The sequence below is a fragment of the Manacus candei genome, unplaced genomic scaffold, assembly GCF_025592945.1.
Source record: "Manacus candei isolate 608988 ecotype Guabito, Panama unplaced genomic scaffold, ASM2559294v1 h1tg000065l, whole genome shotgun sequence".
In the NCBI taxonomy this organism is placed as follows: Eukaryota; Metazoa; Chordata; class Aves; order Passeriformes; family Pipridae; genus Manacus; species Manacus candei.
This window is the reverse complement of record NW_026138113.1, coordinates 152,548-172,881: the sequence shown is the minus strand read 5'-3', so window position 1 is coordinate 172,881 and position 20,334 is coordinate 152,548. Positions and strand designations below refer to the sequence as shown.

Here is a 20,334-nt window from a genome sequence, read left to right as displayed (position 1 = left end):
TAGCCGCGCGCTCCGGGCGGGCCCCGGCGGGGGCAGGTCCGGACTTTGGCACGAGGACCAATCACGGCTCCCCTCCCGGGGCTCTCGGCCAATCAGCGCTCGTCACTTGTTGCCGGGGCTCGCGGGGCTCGCAGCGGCACCGCCCCCGCCCGCCGCGCGCCCGCCGCTGGCGCCCCCTGGCGGCCGGGAATGGTACCGGGGCAGTGGGAGGCTGGAGTAACCCCGGCGGGGGTGACACGGGCTGTGGTGGGTGACACGGGCTGTGGTGGGTGACACGGGCTGTGGTGGGTGACGGGGGCTGTGATGGGTGACGGGGGTTGTGATGGGTGACACGGGCTGTGGTGGGTGACACGGGCTGTGGTGGGTGACAGGAGCTGTGATGGGTGATGGGGGCTGTGGTGGGTGACACGGACTGCAGTGGTGACACGGGCTGTGGTGGGTGTCCGGGGCTGTGGTGGGTGGCATGGGCTGTGGGTGGGTGTCCAGGGCTGTACCCAGCAGCCGCCCTCCTGCGCATGGCCTGGCAGTGGCCAGCTGCGTGTCTGTCTGTCCAGTTGTCCCTGATGCAGACACTCATGCTCAGGCACCTGCCATCACCCACCTGTCTCTTCCCTCTGTTCATCGGCTTATCCATCCATCCATCTATCCATATAGACCTTCCCTTCTTTCATCAGCCTATCCATCCACCCATTTCTCCATCCATCCATCCATCCATCCATGCCTCAATCCACCCACCCAGCTATTCACCCACCCACCCATCCATCTAGTTACCTATCCACTCCTCCATCCCTCATCTGTGCTTCAATCTACCCACCCACCTATCCGTCCACCCACCCATCATGTACCCATCTATCCATCCGTGCCTCGATCCACCCATCCATCCATCCACTTGTCCACCCACCCAACCATCAATCCATTCACCCATCCATGCCTCCATCTGCCTTTCCACCCCTCCATCTGTCCATGCCTTCATCCATTCATCCACACCTCCATCTATCCATCCATCCAGTTCTCCATCCATCTATCCACTCATCCATTCCTCATAGCAGCAATCAATCCTCCTTTTGCTGTCTGTCCATGCACCGTGTCGTCCGTCCATCCATCCATCCATCCATCCATCCATCCATCCATCCATCCATCCATCCATCCACCTGCGCATTCATCCACCCAGCCCTCTATGCACCCATCTAATCTATCTCTTCATCCATTCATCCCTCCATCCCTCCATTCCTCCACCCGCCCACACCCAGCCCAGCCAGGCAGCTTCTGGATGAATTTGGGGAGGCTGCATCTTGGCTTGCAGATCCCCATGGAAACAACCCCCCAGATGAATCCACCTCTCTCCAATCCCCCTCCCAAACTACCTCGGTCTCAGCCTCGGGACCACCCATGGAGCGACCCAAATCCTTGGGATAAGCATTGCCCCGAAGGTGCCCCCAGGCTGGGCTGGGAGCCAAGCCTTGGGGACCTCCAGACCACCCCCCACATGGGTGGCACGAGGAGGGTCCCGCAGCCCCCCGTTCCCGGCGCAGCCCCCGCGGTGCCGCCGGCACGTGCTGAGCTCTGCCGGGCGCTCCGTGAGCGTCCCCCCCACGCTGCGCCTCCCCTCGCGTGTCTTTTACCATCTGCTGCTGTCATTAAAAAATTAAATTTCCATCTGCTTTCACACTCCCGCCTCTCCCGCCGGCTCCGGGTGCCGCCGCTCCCCGGGAAGCATCGCCCCCGGCTCCCTCCCGGGATGCGGCTGATCCGGCGGGATGCGGGTGACACCGAGTTCATTTTCCTGGTGCTGTTTGATTCTTCAATCTGTGTAGGGAGGTGGGGGTCCCACTTTTGGCCACCCGTCGGCACAAAGGCAGCTCCGGGGTGGTGGTGACAGGTTGTTTTTGGGGGACAGACCACCCACAGCCAAACCGGTGCCAAACTGGGGGGGGGCAGAGCCCCAGGGGTTTTATTCATCAGGGGGATCCACGCAGTGCCACCCCCTCCACAGTGCTGTTAGGAAAAGGGAGAAAAACCAGTCACTGTTGTCCAAAGCCACCCGTGTGGGTGCCACGTGTGTCCCTGCGGAGCTCCCGGAGTGCTGGATCCGGCTGAGTCGCATCCTGGAGGCTGCAGCTCCATCCCAGCAGAGCAGGGACACATCCCGCCGGGATGGTGTCCCCCCTGTCCCCACTCAGCACTGGCTGCACGGATACGGCCCCCCCGCCCTCCGCCCCTCTCGGGACAGGATGGTCCCCGTGGGTGTGGGCGGCGTGACGATGATGGAGGGCACGTGCAGGTGCTTCTCCCCCGAGGACGCCGTCGGGGGCCGGTCGCTGCCGTTCCCGCTGCTCACACACGTCTTCAAGCCTGTGGAATTTGGGGGGATAAAGCAGGGGCAGTAGGACGTGATCAGGCGCGGCGCTGCAGCATCCCTCACCTCCCCGCCCTCCTCTGTGTCAGCCCCGCACGAGACACCTGAGAATCCACAGGCACCCCCACCTCACACCTCCTTCCCACTTGGATTTTGGGGTGTTTCACAGAGGCGGATCCCCCCCTCCTGTCGCCTGCCCACCCCCCTCCAGGGAGAAGATCGCTTTAATCTGCTTTTTTAATCAGCAGAAAAGCCCCGCGCGGCACAGGCGGCATCCAGGGAGGTTTCAGCTCTTCCCAAGCAGGAAAATGCCCGGAGGGGACAGACACTGATATTTTTAATCTCTTTTTAATTAAGGATAAAGCCCTGCCTTATGTAAGGGAGCTGGAAAAGCAGGAGGGTCTTTTCTTTTATTGTAGACTCCAAGCTCATCGGAGGGGTCTGGAGGCACAGGGGGATATTTTGGAGCTCTGTCCTGGATTTGAGGCAGGGTGGAGATTCCCTGGCTGCCTGCTTCCCCTCTTCAGTCACCCCATGTTGGGCTGAGGATGGGCTTGTGGGACCCCCAAATTCCCTAGACCACACACCCCTCCTCCAGCATCCCTGATGCGGGGAGGGGGCAGTGCTCATTTTTGGGTGATGCATCCAACTCTGTACCCATCTCAACCAGCATCTCACAGAATTTAGGCTTGAGAGAAGCCAGGGAAGAGGCAGCCCTGCATCTTAGAGAGGGATACTCATTAACTCCCATCCCTAAGAACCTCAAGGATGATTAATACGGGCCACTGGGATGCAGAGCTAATGGGAGATGCGATATCCAGCCTTCGCCCTGCCAGGCCAGGAGCATTAAAAGCTCCCACTTTCACCCTGTGCAGACATCCATGACGCCATTCCCAGCCTAAATCCATTAAGAAAATTAAAGCTGGGGGGGGAAAATCATGGGTTGGAGTATCCCTGGGAGAGTGGAGCAGCGAAGGACGCTTGGGGTCGGTCTGGAGGTCAGGAGCTGGGACCCCAGGCCTGTGGCCTGACCCCAGGCACTCCATCCATGCATCCCTGAGCAGCCCATCCATGCTTTTGAAGGCCCTTTCCCACCTCAAAAGAAAACCCACCTATTTATTGAGTGATGCTATTAACCCATGGATTCTCCAGAGCAGAGGATGCAGGACAAGCATAAGACTGGACTTTTATATTTTGATAGGGCTGGGAAAATCATCTCCAGGGTGGTGCAAGTGCAACAGGTCACCGTGGGACTTCATAAATACCACCAAGATCCCAAACCCCACCAATCCCACCCCCACCTAAAGCTCTTCCATGTACAACCATCCCCCAGATGCCTTCACAGAGCAGGAGACACCCCAGCATTCCCCCCCCAGACTTACCTTTCAGGCAGGATAACTTGAGCCCCATGTTTTCATCCTCTCAGCGGGATCCGGCTCTCCAGCTCCGCTGCCGGTCCTTGCTGCTGGAGCTGAAAAAGAGAGGAGAAGGTTGAGGGGAGAGATGCTGGGAAGGAGGAAGGAGAGGGAACTTGATTGCTGGCTAAAAGCTCACATCTATCCGTGCGTGTCTGTATCTATAGGAGCCCAGGCACAACAGGAAGTGCGGCTGCTCCGTCTCAGAAACCACGAGTGATGTCACGGCACTTCAGTGACTCAATCTCATCCGATGAGTTTAGTAAGAACTTTTTGGGAGGGTGGAGAGGGAGCCTGTTACCAGGTAGGAGGGTCCCATCCCAGCCTCTCCACTCCTGGGGTGCAAATATTTGGAGGTGAGAAGGCCGTGAGCAGGTGGAATCAGGTCTCGTTATTTCTTTGGTTCTTGCAGAGAAAACCCCAAGCCCACGCACAGGAAATAGAGGAATCCTCCTGGGGCTGCCTCCCTTGGGCTGAGCCAGAGCAGCTGCTGGGAAGCACTGAGGGAATGCACATCATCCTGCTCCTCTTGGGCATCCCTGATGCCCCAAGAGCTTTTGAGTGGATGATTCCCATTGCGAGACATCACTTTTTTTTAAGATGCTGAAAGTTATTCTAGGAAAAAATGCCTTTACTGGGAAATCTGCATCCCTCCTGCCCACAGCTGCTGGGAAAAGCTTATTGGGATGAGGGTCAGTGACTCATTTTTGGCTCTTCCAAACTCTGGGCCCTGCAGAGAGCCAAACAAACCCTCTGCTCTCTCTGCCTGACCTCCAGCGTGGCTTTAGTTTGCCTTTCCAAGCAGCCCTGAGGGGGGTTGGCAGCAGTCAACAAGGGTAAGTGGAAACTTGCTATTGCTGATTTTAATTCTGCATTTTCATGAGCTGAGACAGGGTGCAGGGAATGGAGTTCTCCCCATGCCTCCTACTTTGCAGCTATCCTGGAGGCTTCCCAAATATCAAGAAACCTGTTTTGAGTCAAGTCCTGTGGTTTTGGGCACCTACTGGTTGCTCACACCGCTCAAGGCCAGAGGAGAGTCACGCTGGGGACACCCGGACTCCCAGCATGGGGTGGGATATACTCTAGAATCTGATCCTGTGGGATCAGATCCCAGTGGCCAAACCTTCACAGGACACAGCAGCCCCCTCCCCACCACTGCGGGCTCTTATCCCTGTGGCCAAGCTCCAACACCACTTGTGGTTTGGGTAGAGAAATTCCCCCTGCCTGCATTCCAGCAGGATTTCTGGTGGTTGCTGCTGAGGCTTCAACTTCACTCCCGTGTGCCAGCACCAGGCCAAGGAATATTTGCATCCCGATGAGTTCACGCTCCAAAAACCCCCAGACACTCATCACAGGCGTCACTGGAATGGGGGATGAAGTGCCCAGGAGGAGGGGGATGCTCAAGCTGCCTGTGGGGCCAGGGAGGACCGGGAAGGGGGAATGGGACCGAAGGCGCGGCGGTGCTCCGAGGGGATGGAACTTACCCGGTCCTGGGAGCCAGAGGCACAATGCCCACCATTGCATCCCACCTCCCCTGGCTGCTCTCGGATGCAGGAGGCTGGGAGGGGATTCCCCTCAGGACCAGCCGTGCCCTGGGAGCGCGGGAAGAGGTTGTAGCAAGAGCCGGCTTTGGGGTTTTGCAAGGTTGGTTTCTAACCTGGTTAATCAGGTTAGCAGAGTCCCGGCTCCTCCCATCCATCCTCCACTCCAGCCCCATCCAAGCCCAGCAAAGCCCTTGGGTGATGAGGAAATGCTGCTTTACTCTCACCCCGCTGCACAATCCAGTCTGGAGCCGACAGAGAAAGGAAGGAGTGCCCTCGCCTGCAGCCAAGGCCCTCGGGCACTGAGCATCCCGACAAGCAGCCAGAGGGGCCACTGAGTGCCTGGAAAAGCAAGTGCCAGTTTGGTATGAGGGTCCACACCCAGCTCTGGCAGGATCCATCGCCATCCCTGAAGTCCTGATGTCTAGAGACATCAGCCTCTGGGAGCATCTTCTCCTTCCTCAGCTTCCATAAAGGATCTTTTCCCCTTCCCATCTGACCTGTCACTCCAAGAACCAGCCTAGAAGTGGGAACAGCACCAGGCAGTGGGTTTCTCACCATGCCCAGGATGAGAGCTCCGGGTCGGGTACCACCCCGCTGGGAGGACGCCCGGGAGAAGGCTCTGCCTCTGGAGCAGCCTCCTTCGCCTGCATTAGCAACAGCCTGAGGCTTTTCCATGTTCACCTCCTCTGCAATTAAGAGGAGAGGCCCCGCGCCGACTCCTTTTCAGACAGAGCTGAAAAGCAGCGGTTCAAATGCGGGGCGCCGGCGAGCAGGGAACGCTGGCCGCACATTAAACACCCCGCGGCAGCAGGGGCAGGGAAGGGAGGGAAAGCTTTGAACTTCACCCAGGGATCGGAGAGAACCCATCCCAGGAGCCTGGGAGGTCTCTGGCGAGATCAGAGCCCTACCACGAGACCAAGCCTGGCTGGGATGGGCATTAAGAGGAGTAGGGAGGGGAAACGGGTGGTTCTTCTCCGCTTTCTGCTGGTTTGGTCCTGCCATGTCTGATGAAAATCACAACTATGGAAAGGGCTGATTTCCTCCCCGACCTGACTCCTCTGATTTGTCAAATAACTGAGTTATTGGAAAGCTCCAAGCTCAGGAGAGGGGAGGATGGAACGTGGTAAAGGCTGCAGCCCCAGCTGTAGGCACAGTCCTGGGCACAGAGGTCAGGGCAGGGGTGTTTGCAACCCAGAGCTCTGGTTTTCCCAAGAAAACAAACAAACTAACTGGTTCATGTGGGGTTTTTTTTGCCTGTTCAGCTGCAAAGTCCAAGTTCTGAGCCAGAGCCTGATAAACCTGACCCAGGGCCCCCTCACTGGCAGCACAAATCCAGTCTAAGCAGCAGAAATCCCTCCTCTGCATTTAGCTATTTTGATTCCTCTCTCCAAAACTACCTGTTTGCTGCTGCTGGGTGAGAACGAACAGCCCCAAACCCACGAGGGCTGGAATTAGCCTGGCCTGGGGCAGCAGTTGTTGCTCAAAAGCTGGCAGAAAGTGATGGTTTGCTGCAGCAGGGAAGGGAAACATAAACACCAGCCTGCTAAAATACCTGTGGTTTGCTCTGCAGGTGCAGCACTGCTCCAGCTGCTATGGTGTCACCTGACAGGCACAAACACAGCTCAAACACCCCTTACTGTCCTCCCTAGGGCTGGGAAACAGAAGGTGGGGGTTGGCCACCTCGAGGTGGCTGGGAATGGACTGGAACCTCTCTGGTGTGGAGCCCTCATCACTGCTGGGTGACCAGTGTTAGGGAGATCTGAGTTCCAAGCACTGGAGCATCCCAGTGGGCCCAACACCCCTTTCTAGGGTCACTGTGAGACCCCCACACAGCCTTGTCTCCAATCTACATCCCTCCCAGGAGTTCCTGATTGCTGTCACAGGCCAGGGCTGAGCAGTAACTTGCTGAGCATCATGTCAGGGCAACTGGCCAAACCCCACCAAGAGCCAGCCAGGCAGGGGGAGGAAGAGCGTGGGCTCAAACTGCTCCCTCGGTGGGTGGGTATTGGAGCCACCTTCACTCTCTGGGGGAACACTTGAACCTCCAGCCCAGGCAACCAGCTGAGCTGTCCTCTGATGTGGTCAGTCACTGGTTTCCAGTCCTGGTCGTGGCCCTTTGGCAGCTGAGCTGCTCCTCTCCCCAGGCTCGGTGCTCCCCAACCCACCAACTCCATCCTGCCCTGGTGCAGGAGAGGATGGAGGGGGCTGAGGCACTGATGGGGGGGAGGATGGAGGGCAGCCTCTGAACTTCCCTTCAGGTGAAGGGCAGGGTGAGCTGATGGTTTCCCAGGCGCCAGGGGAACCGCAGGGAAGGGGATGTGTTTTGCAAACACCGGCCACAAGAAAAGCTTTGGCTGGAGAACCTGGAGCAGCTCTGCCTGCTCCCTTCAAGGAGTTGCTCCTGCAAACACCAGCTGGGCTCGTTTTAGCAGGGAGGCAGGGGGATGAAGGAGCTTTCTGGGTCATGGAGTCCCAGGGTCTGCTAACGCAGGTGACACGTCACCCTGGCTCTGTGCTAACGGAGCTACGACACCACCTGGCCCCCCTTCTGCCCCCATCCCTTCTGGCCCAAGCAGAGGAAAGGGCAGGTCCCAGCCTGGCTCAGGGATTGCCCCAGAAAGGGGCTGAAGGGCCACTGCATGGGACTTGCTGGAGCTGGAAGAGGCAACAAGGCAGCAAGTGCTGGGAGGGGAAAAGGAACTCCCTCCTGGAGCCCCGCAGTGATCCAGGGCTGGCGAGTGGTACCCGGAGGGGATGCCAGGCATGGGAAGGGAGGAGGATGTCACCAGGAAGCAGCTGAGGATGCAGACTCCGGGGAAACTGGAGCAGCTCCAGCATTCCCCAAGCACAGCCTCTTGGCAGGACCAGCAGACCGAGCAGGAACCGAGCAGGCAGAAAACACCCCTGAAGAAAATCCGGGATGTGGCACGAGCGAGGCAGGAGCTGCTGTGATGGGGGGGTTGGAAGCAAAGGGGAAAATCAGCACGTACCTGATGCACAAAACCAGAGCGTGCCGGGCTCTCCTGCATCCAGGACAAACCACCTCCCTGCCGGCATGGATTCAGCAGGGAGGCCACGGCCGGGAATTGGCTTAAGGACCTGGCCACGGCTGCTGCGCTCCCCGGCTCGCCGAGCTCCAGGTTAATCTCAGCCCAGCTTTCCCTTTTATCCCCCGCTACAACCTCAATACATTTTTTTTTTCAATTAGGTCCATCTTTTAAGCTCCAGGGCGCATTTCTAGGAAAGGCTGTGCCGTTTCCCTGGGCCTTGGTGGGCTGGTGCTGCGCTGAGCGGGACATGCCTGGCACGGCTCCTGCCCGCATCCAGCCAAAGTGCTGCCACGCTGCAGCCGGAGCGGCGCTGCCTGGAACCACTCACAGAGTCACCCACTGCCCCCAGCCCACCTACCAGGTAATTTTAAGAGCAGATTTCCCTGATTCCCTCATCACAGCTCCGGCAGACCGTGGAGTGCCAAGCTGGCCACGCTGTCCCCGCGGGACCCCTGCCAGCCCTCTGCCTCCATCCCCTCTGAATCCGCCTCCACCGCCTTTCGCAGGGCGATGGCTGGAAACCAGAGGAAGGGATGCAGCTGGGGTGTACTTTCGGATGAGAAGGCTGGGTGAAAAATGTGGTCTAAAAGCGACAGTAGAAAAAAAAGATAAATCAATAAAGTCCTCAGAGGATACTTGGGCACAGAGAAATCGCTGCCGGCGGCGGGAGGGCTGGTTCGGGGCGGTGGGGAGAGTAAAGAAGGGTTTGTGGTGCAGGAGGGTGAGGCGTTGAGGTGTTTAACTCCAGCTGGGAAAAGCAGAGCCAGGGCAGGATGTGAGGGAAGTTGCCTGCCCAGCCTGGACCAGCCCAATATGGACCAGCTCGCTCCCTGCTCCACTCCAGGAGCTGAATTAAGCCCAAACGAGAAGCACAGCTCGCAAATTGAGCACATTTCCCCTCGAGGCCATTTTCCAAGCTGCACTCAACCACAAGCCCACCCCACTAAGAGCCTCCTCCATTAGCATCCTGCGCTCTCCGAGCAGTGCCCTCCACTCGGCATCTCCAGACACTTTCCCGGTCGCAGAGTGCAGCGATTAGGCCTCGAGCCAGGGAGCAGAGAGACCCGGGATTGCTTCCTGCATCCGTCACTGTCACCTCTCCTCGCAGCTCTGCCGCTTGCATAAGGAATTCTTGGGGGTGGGCTCTGCACATCTGTCTCCTCCCGGCACCAGCTGTGCCAGATGAAGGGGTTCTGGCTCCTCCCAGCTTCTCCCTGCACCCAGGTCAGCTCTAATGAGCTGAAGTAGGTTATGTGGGAGGTCTTTGCTTGCTTTCATGCTGGCACAGGGAGGGAATATCCCATGAGCAGCTCTGCCGACAGATGGGAAGAGGGAAAGTGCCAGTGGCAGGGTGCTTTACTTGCTGGATGGAGAAAAAACCTCCCAGAATTCTCATATACACACAGAGTGATGAACTCAGAGGGCAAATGGCACCAGGAACAACCTCACTTGTGAGCACCCCAAAAACAACTGATCCAACACCCCATTGCTCTTGTCACCCATCTGCTTGGGGGGCTGTTTGTCACTGTTTTGAAATACTGAGGTTGAGAGTGGGAAAAAAGAATCCCACAGGTTGAGACAGCTGGGGGTGTTCAGCCTGGGGAAGAGAAGGATGCAGGGAGACCTTAAACCCCTTCCAGCGCCTAAAGGGGCTGCAAGAGAGCTGGAGAGGGACTTTGGACAAGGACCTGGAGGGACAGGACAAGGGGGAATGGCTTCCCACTGCCAGAGGGCAGGGTTAGGTGGGATATTAGGGACAAATTGTTCCCTGCGAGGGGGGTGAGGCCCTGACACAGGTTGCCCAGAGAAGTTGTGGCTGCCCCATCCCTGGAAGTGTCCAAGGCCAGGTTGAACAGGCCTTAGAGCAACCTGGGATAGTGGAAGGTGTCCACTATCCCAGGTTAGGGATAGTGGTAGGGGGTGGAATGAGATGAGATTTAAGGTCCCTTCCAACCCAAACTGTTCTGCGATTCTCTGATTTCCAAGTCCTTCAGGTCGTATGGATGAGGTAAAGAGCTGGGAGTTAAACATCTGAGCAGGTAAATGCCAAGTTTCCAAATTTTCGTGAATAAGGGAGAAAAAAAAAAATCCTGCATGTCATTAATTGCTAACAAACCAAAAACGAGTAGGACACCTATTCCCAGTACTGTCTTTCTAGCTATCACAAGGCCTCCAGCAACAGAGATGCCTTTCCCAAGATTTCTTCCCCCTAAAGTTTTAAAAAGGAGTTACCTTAAATTCCTGCGATGAATCCAACTGATCAGCTGGCCAGGAAAACAGCATTTGCTCCTGGTGCATCGGCAGGAAAGGGGAACACTGCCTTCCCTGACACCTGCAGCTTCCTCATTCTTTCACAAAGCACGGTGGCTGCCTGGATTTATGGAATTGCTGCCTTTTGTCCAGCCTTCAATGCAAATAGGCCAGGTGAGATCACACCTGCAGCGCAGCCCTTGTCCTCTGCTCAAAGCCAGCCCGGGCTCTGCTGGTGGCAAAACACTCGGATCTTCAGTTGAGAGCAAACAGAAGATAAAAAAAGGGGAAGGCAAAGCAATAAAAGCTGCTCCCCTTCCAGCAGTGTGTCCCAATGGTTAGTCACAGGGAATGAGGAGACACAGTTTGCCTTGTCTTAGGGGGATGAGAGGGGAGGACGGGAAGATTAGCCTGAATTAGCATATGTATGATCAAAGCTTCATTATGATATCCTGTTACAAAGAACATAAAATACATTTCCAGTGGCTCTGCACACACACCAGCTCCTACTGACAACCCCACACAAGGAATCTTGCAAAGATAACATCTGCCTCTTGGATTTCATGAGGTGTTTGTACAAAGTAAAACAGCAGCCCTGTTCCTGCAGCCTGGGTGGTTTGCAGAGCCTGCTCCCAGGATATCTTTTCCTATAGATGTGTAGTGAAACAGCCACTGGAACGTGTTGATAGTGTTGTTTGTGAGCTAAATAGATGTTTTCATTCAACAAGTGAAAATATTTTCCTCTCCTGCAAGCCTGACTCACAGGTAGGAAAGGTTATTGACTACATGCCAATCTCTTTTGTAATCACACCTGTCTAGTGCAGAGCAGGGAGATAAACCAAACCTTCCTCTCCTCCCTGAACCTCCAGTCTCACCTCCTGCCTCAGTGGAATCTGACCTGGAGGGAACTCCACAGCAGGACCTGACTGGAGGCATCCTGTTCTATTCCCTGCTGCAAATAGCATTTTAGCCTTACCCCAGGACCAAGAGTAAAACTTGTGCTTATTGAATCTGAAGCTGAGGCAGATCAAGAGGTTTTGGCAATCCCATTCTCAATGTTTTAAAATAAGATCAGGTTGGATGGGGCTTGGAGCAACATGGTCTAGTGAAAGCTGTCTCTGCCCATGGCAAGGGGTGAAATATGATCTTTAAGGTCCCTTCCAACTCAAACCATCCTGTGATTCTAACACTAAGGAAAAAGCAGGAGCTTGGAGAGAAGTGGACCATTTGGTGACATTTGGATCTTTCTTGTAAACACATTTTTGGGTAGGAATAGAAGGAAATCCAGAGGATTGAGACTATGCTTAACTACAGTTGGGCAAACAACCACGAGGAGTGAGGCAACAAGGCTTACAAAGAGCTGTTCTAGTCTGATACAAAGCCTCATTGTCCAGTAAACTTCTTCTTGGAAATAAATATTAATGAGAAAGACAAGGCAGAAGCTGAACTACACTGTATCCAGGCTCCTTAGATTCCACTTGCTTGCCTTCATATCAGAGGGATATATTTTGGACCTACTGAAATATGCACTGTGTGAATCAGTGGAAAATCAGATCTGTTGATAAATTCCCCCCAAATGCAAAAAATTCATAAGGTATTTCATTCTTGTAGACTGAAAATGTAGATTCAAACTCATTAGTATGCTTCCAGTGCTTTTTATAAATCATTTACTTTGTGTTTAACATGTTCAAGCAATAACTGGTTGTCAAGCCCACGGAGAGCAGGAATCACCGTATTATTTGGGAATATTCCTTTAAAATACTCTCTGTAGCTGTGTCATGCTAAAGCACTGCAAAACAGGTGACACATGAGCATGGAACATCCTCAGCAGTTTGCATTTTACTGTGCCAACAGAATTACAATTCCAAACCAGGCCAGAAGGAACCGTTCACCTTACATTTTATGTCTTTGCCCTTAAAAATCTCTCATCTGAGGACAGCATCGATTTTTTTTGGAAAGGTATTTCCATAAATCATTAAAAAGTAACCTCTCTAAAGATTAGAAAAGCTTAGTCAAAACTTTGTCACACGGACAGTGGGGCCAAGCAGAAGCAGTCCTGGTTTCCAAGGAACAGCAACATTCACTACAAGTGGGATGGTGTCCATGAGGACAGCTGGAACTGACAGCTGGCATCTCTTCCAAGGAACCTCACAAAAAAGATTCAATGGCTTACGGACACATCACTGCGCCACGTGACGTGCCCCTCCCCTTTAATCAGTCAGCTTTCCACACAAGGTACTGAATATTATTCTATTTACATTCAAAAATAGCATTTTTCTCTCTTCAGTACATAGTGGGAATGCCTGTGGATTAGTCAGTAGGAGCCCCTCTAACACAGGTGCAGGACAGCTTTGTTGATCTCCGGGTTTGTCCAGTCGTTCCGGATGTCATCCAGGTGATTGTCAAAATCCACCAGTGTCTCGTAGGACTTGCTGTCCAAGAGAGAGGCAGCGATTCTCTGGGCTTCAGTCCAATCTTCACAAAAATCACTAGGATGTAAAACAGCCAGGGATAAATAGGAATCACAAAGGAAATCTCCACCACCTCCTCCACTCCGGAAATTAAGCCACGCACTGCAGAATGGTCACGGCCTGGCTACAGGAACCAGCTCTTCTCTCTCACTACAGCAAGAAACACCTTTAAGATCACTGTCAGCTACATCCACAGTGTCACTCATCCACAAAATTTTGCCATCACCCAGACAACCTGTTTCCCCTCACTACCCAAATGCCACTGAACTCCAAGTTTACTCACATGTGCGGGTCCTTGCACCTCCACTTGTTCTCGTGCAGCTCGTACACGTGGATGGCAGGCTCCACACACTCCATCGTGAACTTGGTGTTGTCAACCTGGTGTGTGACACAAAAACACCCCCTCAGTCTCCTCCTCAGCATCCCAAGAGATGAAATAAAACCCAAAGTCAGTTTGTAAAAACAGGGCACCTTACACTCACCCACTGTTCACATAGCCAAATTTAAGCTGCCAACATCCTTTGCCACTGCAGCAAGGAGACAAAGCCCCGAGTGTGACATTAAAGACAAGAATTTATGCTGCAGAAGGGGTGTTGAAGCCATGAATGTGCTGCCTGAACATGCAGAGCAGGCCTCCAGTTCCTCTGAGGTGGCAGAGAGCTCACCACAGTCTCTCTGCAGACTTTGAACTTCACTGGCTACAGGTCACTGCATCTCTTCCCCAGAGCATTTGGAGGGGAAGAGAAAATTAATTACTTATTAAAGGACTCAAAACCCAGCATTTCCATGGCTGGTCCAACACCACAGTCAGGATACAATAAAGAGAGGGTGAGGGGGAATGAAGTGATTCACCATGATGAGCGCCGTGTCCGTGAAGCCCTCGGCAATCCTGGAGGCCACTTTCTCTGCAACCTGGTTTGGGCTGCAACAGAAAGGAAAAAGGAACTGAGTTATGTGAGCCATGACAGCCCAGCTGAAACCAGCAGGAAACGGGCTCAAAGAGATGTGAGAAGGTCACAGCGTGCTAACAAACAGGAACAAGATAGAGAGCTGATGCTACAGCTGATAGAAGGAGGCCAAGAAATGCCCAGCTCCCCTCTGCAGCACATGGTCCAGACCTCAGCTGTGCTCAGGCAACAGGTTTGGAATGGCAAATTGTCCACTGATGACATGGAATCAATGTTTTGTGGCCTCCTACCTTCTACCACCAGACCAAACACTGCACCCAGCTCTGCCCTGGCAGCCATTTAAAAAAGAACACTGAGTTTTCTCCCCAGTCTGCACTTGAACTCACTGTCCAGTTGTTCTACCAAAATCAGATAATCTTTTAAAAAGATCTTTTAAAACCTTCAGCATTCAGATTCAAAGATGACAACCTCTATGTGGTGCCAGTGGTGCCAGTGCCAGTCTCTACGTGGTGCCAGTTACATTCAGAAATTAAACTGGAGTTTAAAAAAAACATCAAGCCTGTGACATTTGTTCAAACCTCAAATAGAACAAACTGTATCTTCCCCTTAAAAATGTCTCCAGCAGTTATTTCCCTTGTAAGGAAAGGACTAATAATGCCTTTATCCCTGTTAGATACCTTAGAAGTCACAAGTGTTACTTAAAAAACACACTTGAGTCTGAATATACATTAACAAATAACTGGAATCAGAGAATCACGGGATGGTTTGGGTTGGAAAAGATCTTAAAGATCATCCAGTTCCTGCCATGGGCAGGGACACCTTCCAGTAGATCAGGTTGCTCCAAGCCCCATCCAACCTGGCCTTGAACACTTCCAGGGAACACGGCACGACACTTTAAACAAGCTGTTCTTATTTATTTTAAATGTAAGTATGATGTACTCTCAGTAGACCCAATACTGGATTTGTCTAATAGACAGAGGGGAAAACATGTGATATGCAGATCTGAAACTAAATTGTGGCTTCACAGGAAGGTCCTTTACTGCTTATTGGGTACTCTGAGTCAGCCAGCAGGGAAACAAATTACTAAACCTGGGGAAAATAAGTGATAAATAAGAGATATCACTGTGCCACTGACATCATCTTCCACTTCAAGAACATCCCTCTCCACATAAAAAATGGCTTAAATAAAACTCAGAGATAATTAAGTAGTTTAGAAAGAATTAGGTCACTTCTGACTTTCCATAAGATACTCAGAGTTTACAAGATCTGTACTGCACAAGCAAACACGCTACAGATTTTGGCTATTTCCCTGACAACTGCAATTAAACTGGCTGGCAGTCGTTCAAAGCCTGGCCTTTTATAGTACCCACCGAAGAGGAGGGATTCTGGAAAGCCTGGAGTTTCTGCACCTGAACAAAGGCCACATCCCCCAGCACCAGGGAGACAATGTGGAACCAGATGACAGTTGTCAAAGTTAATCAACACGCCTGATTTATGTGGATGATTTTTGCTGGCAGAGTCCAAAGTACAACCTAAAAGAGCAAACAGAAGGAAATATTGCACCAACACACCTGGCATCTTTCACGCGTTCGTTCGCCTGGTAATATCCAGCTATCACGTAGCTGTTCTCCTTGCACCAGGAGTCAATCTGGAAAAGCAATGGGAACAATTAAACCCAGGAAAAATCAGGAAAAAAACTCTCCAGAATTAAGGAAATCTCATGTGTCTGTCCTGCAAATAAAACAGCAACGAAGCATTGCTACATCTTTAAATATCTACATATTTATGTCTCTTTATGTGTGCGCTCACGCACAGTTTGGCTGATTTAACTGGAACAGAGGAACCCAATTGAGCATTTGGAGAATGATGGAAAACATTAACCAAATGGAGCAAAAGAGCAAGAAGTGATCTCAGTCAAAGCCTGGCCTAAATTCGAGTGACAGGACTATTAAACACTGCCTGGGAGAGGATTTTGGGTCTCACCCACTGATGGTTGAGGCGATTGTCTGTCGGTGTTCACCTGACACAGAGACTTCAGAGCATGTTCACAGCATGGAAGTGTGATTTCCCTGTCATTTCAGAAAGAGCTTGTGCTTTTTACTTCTAATGTAACATTTCTAGGTTAAAATGCAGGTATTTTTGGCCTTCATTAGAAAATAAAGCTTGAAATTTGTCCCATTTCCCATTTTTTCAACCCACTCTGTCACAAGAAAACTTTTGAGATAAGAATGTTTTCCTTTGAGAGTTCTTCCTAATTTAACACCTGTATGTAAATGCTTAAACATATGTATTTTTTTGCACACAATTTATACGACTTTTGATTTACAGAAGTACAAAAGTTGAAGCAGTTTTGTTGTTGGTTGTTTCTTTTCAAGTGAGTTTCAACACTGCTCTTCTTCCTGTTTTAAACTGGACCTGAATTCCTCCTGCTGAGTCTGTCGTGCTTTGAAAATATCTCTTTCTATATATGATGTTTCTCCTCAGAATTGAGGATATCAAGTCAGCAGAATACAGAGTCCTGAAAGACAGAAGTGGAGAGAACAGCTCGAATTTTCCTTTGCAGTCCCTGGAGAGCACGGCCTCAAAAAACCCTCCACAGCTCTATTAAAATGGAGTCCAAAAATACATCTGCTACTGACCTGTCGCATCCTGGAAGTCAAATCAATCTCATTTTCAGCAATAATTATAGTATTAGACTGCACAAACAAACAAACAAACCAGCCATGTGAATAATCCAAAGGATGACATGGATTTAAGTGATAAAACAAAGAGGTTGTGTAGCCCTGATAGAGCTGAGGGCCAACTGCTGTTTCAGTTACAAACCCATTTCGAGGGCTTAGGACTCTGGTTTTAATTGTTAGTGGCTTGAAAGCTTGGCATTAGAGCCCAAAGCCAGACACTAAAACTAATAATAATAATAATAATAAAAAAAAAAAGTCCATCAATTTAAAAATTAAAAAACTTGGTTTAAAATCCATTTTTGTTCTGTCTGAAAAAGAAAAGAAATGAGAGAATGATTTTAAGTTCTCAGTTCTCTAACCAGCAATTAAAAATTACTTCTGTGTAAAAAAAAAAAAAAAAAAAAAAAAAAAAAAATCTTTTAGGAATGAAAGCTGTTTCCAGCTGCAATTTCCAAACTCTCTCTAAGCACTGTCACCACAGGTTTCCTCAGCATCAATTAGCTCCTGATATTTTTAGTCACGTCCAGCTCAGCCAAGGGCAAGTGACTGGGGACAAACAGGATCTCGCTTCCATATGGAACTTGTCACCCTGGAAAAATCCAAAGGGACCTGTGTTCTGCTTTGCTGCAGGTGCCTGGGGGTTTGGAAGAGCCCTGGGAAGAGGAGGAGAAAGAGGAAGAGGAGGAGGAGAAGCAGGAGGAGGAGAAGAAGGAGGACCTGCTGCCACCTGAGCGCTGTTTCATGCAGAGGGAGAGAGGGAAGTGCTCCTTGGTTTCTGGGTTGTTGTTTTTTTTTTTTTTTTGAGATGTGGTTGCAAAACCACATCAATTATCTGAGAAATTCAAAGACAGAGAGAAACCCCAGGTGAAACTTAATTCACTTTTTCTTAATGACTCTGCTCTCGAAAGGGATCTCAAAGTGCCAAAGTGCAAATTAAACGCAGGTCTCTGGAGCTACAAACCTCCAGCCCTGCTGGAATCACGGAATATACTGAGTTGGGAGGGTCCCTCAAGGATGAAATCCAACTCCTGGCCTTGCACAGGACACCCCAAAATCCTACCATGTCCCTGAGAGTGTTGTCCAAACATTCCTTGAACTCTGTCAGCCACGGGGCCGTGACCACTGTCCTGGGGAGCCTGTTCAGTGCCCCACCACCCTCTGGGGGAAGAACCTTTCCCTGATATCCAACCTAACCCTGCCCTGACACAGCTTCATGTTTGTTTATTTGTATGGGTTTTGTTGATTCCTTGTACGTTTCAGGAGTCACCACATGGACAAACCCACTTGGAAGTGAATCCTCTCTTTTCAGATTAAATCTGGGCATTACTGCTCCCATTTAACATTCTGGGATGACTCAGGTCAGAGACAAGGAGGTGAAACTTGTGGGGCTGGTTCTGGAAAACCCTTCCACGTATGAGCAGGCCACAGGCTTGACCAAGAATCAGCAATAATTGAACTGGAAGAGAAACAGATCCCATTAAATCCTGTCAAATCCTTTAGAAACAGAGGTGTTTTGCTACAAACAGTGACTTTAACCACACTGATCTCACTGATTTATTCAGTAACCACACGTTAGGTTGTACAGAAGATATCAAGTGCCTCCTTTCAAACCTTACCACGATAAAATCCAATTTTCATAACTGCTCTGACAGTGTTTATTGACATCTTTGCTTTTGTTTAAACCCAGAAGAGGAGCAAAGGACCCTGGGCTCTTGTCAAACCTCTGTTCTGAAGCTGCCAATGATCACAGGAGGCAACAAACGTGGCTGTGAACCACACAGCAAATCCTAATTGATGTGGGAAATGCCAGGGATTCCCAGTCTTTACCTTTCTGTACCAAAAACTGAGAATAAGTAAGTAAAATGATGCCATTTCTTTGGTTCCAGAAGAGTTTTCTTGCTGTAGATGTGGCAAGACCTTTCAGATGTCACAAGAAACAGGATTTGTTTCCTAATAATCTGATCCTGCAGCAAGATCTACACTAGAAAAATACACTGAAGGCCAAAAGCTTACAAAAATTCACTGCCAAAAATCTTGTAGAAAGGCATTTAATCCTAATTTAATGAAAAGTCTACACATACTTTATTATATACATTATTCTACACTTTGCTAGCAACTCATTCACAGAGGAAAAACAAGTTATTGCCACTCTAAAAGGTAAAAAATCAAGCCCTGCCCACATTAAGGCAATTATAAACAGGATTGTTTATAACATGAGGAAAATTGTACTCAGAAAGCAATGACACCAGCAGCACACAGTGCTGTGCCCCTCCCACACTGTTTCGCTGCTGTAAATATATTTTAAATGAGAAATTTTGGGTGTTTCACAGAAAAACTGAATGGTCAGGGCTCAGGCTCAGCTGCTCTGGCTGCATTTCATCATTTCCAGGCTTCAAAGGATGTCAACATTCCCATGGCATCATCTCAGCTGGAGAAAACTGGAATTTAGTTACAAATAAATGGAATTTAGTTACAAATAACTGGAATTTATTTAAAAATAAATCTTCTTTTGGATGAAAAAGAGATACAAAGTGAGGGGAACATTAAAGCCAATGAGTCTGGAGGAATCAGAAATTAGTTAAGCTTTACAGATATTAAAAAGGGATGGATTTTCTCCTGCTCATAATCATGGAATCATGGAGTGGTTTGGGTTGGAAGAGATCTTAAAGATGATTGAGTTCCACCTCTGCCATGGGCAGGGACACCTTCCACTATCCCAGGTTGCTCCAAGCCCTGTCCAACCTGGCCTTGGACACTTCCAGGGATGGGGCAGCCACAGCTTCTCTGGGCAACCTGTGCCAGGGCCTCCCCACCCTCACAGGGAAGAATTCCTTCCCAATATCGCATCTAATCCTGCCTCTTCCAGTGGGAAGCCATTCCTCCTTGTCCTGTCCCTCCAGGCCCTTGTCCAAAGTCCCTCTCCATCTCTCCTGGAGCCCCTTTAGGCACTGGAAGGGGCTCTAAGGTCTCCCTGGAGTCTCCTCTTCTCCAGCTGAATAGCCCCAGCTCTCCCAGCCTGGAAACAGAGCAGAGGGGCTCCAGCCCTCGGAGCATCTCCGTGGCCTCCTCTGGACTCGCTCCAGCAGCTCCACATCCCTCCGATGCTGGAGCTCCAGGCATTCCAAGCGCAAACACCCGGAGTTCGGCCATTGCCTCCACATCACCCCCATCCCTCCGTCCCAGGACTCCTCCCCAAACCTGCCCCACCGCTGCGGGACCACCTCACCAGGGTCAGGGCCACTTCCAGCATGGGGGCGAGCGCCAGCGTCCCGTGGAAAAGCGGGATGCAATCCACGAACAGCGCGGGCTGCGGCGGGCGCGGGGCCGGCGGGCGCTCGGCCACCAGCAGCCCGTTCACGGCGCAGTGCGGGTACTTGGCGCCGTGCAGGACCATCTTGCAGTACGCCTGGGTGGTCAACTTCATCCTGCCCCGACCCTGTCCCGGCACCGGGACCCGCCCCGGGACCTGCCCCGGCCCGGCCACGCCGCTCCCCGCCCGCCTCCAAGCGCCGCCGAGTGTCGGCAAAGCGCCGCCAAGCACCGCCGGCTCTTACGACAGCGATTTTGGGGCGGATTGTGGCTGTTCCGGGGCACGGAACGGGGCTGGAGCCGCGGGGTGGGGGCCGCGCCTGCCCCTGTGAGGGTCAGCACGGACACAC

At 51.6% G+C, this 20,334-nt stretch overlaps 1 protein-coding gene and 1 long non-coding RNA gene across 4 annotated transcripts; both read right to left on the bottom strand.

Moving 5' to 3' along the window:
- Positions 1–1,938: 1,938 nt before the first annotated feature.
- Positions 1,939–10,708, bottom strand: LOC127479152 (uncharacterized). 3 transcript variants are annotated; one of them, XR_007907474.1, is made up of 3 exons: positions 10,598–10,708; positions 3,739–3,827; positions 1,939–2,352 (listed from the first exon to the last, which is right to left on the bottom strand). It is a non-coding gene; the product is annotated as an uncharacterized LOC127479152 (long non-coding RNA). The 3 variants fall into 3 exon arrangements; XR_007907473.1 differs by lacking the exon at positions 10,598–10,708 and adding an exon at positions 5,256–5,398; XR_007907472.1 differs by lacking the exon at positions 10,598–10,708 and adding an exon at positions 3,911–4,144.
- A 1,557-nt stretch (positions 10,709–12,265) lies between these two features.
- EMC8 (ER membrane protein complex subunit 8) lies at positions 12,266–20,193 on the bottom strand. The gene is made up of 5 exons (XM_051805762.1): positions 19,902–20,193; positions 15,566–15,642; positions 13,939–14,008; positions 13,370–13,464; positions 12,266–13,104 (listed from the first exon to the last, which is right to left on the bottom strand). The coding sequence occupies exons 1-5, from the start codon at positions 20,097–20,099 to the stop codon at positions 12,945–12,947; spliced, it is 600 nt and encodes a 199-aa protein (XP_051661722.1). The 5' UTR covers positions 20,100–20,193; the 3' UTR covers positions 12,266–12,944.
- Between the last annotated feature and the right edge of the window lie 141 nt (positions 20,194–20,334).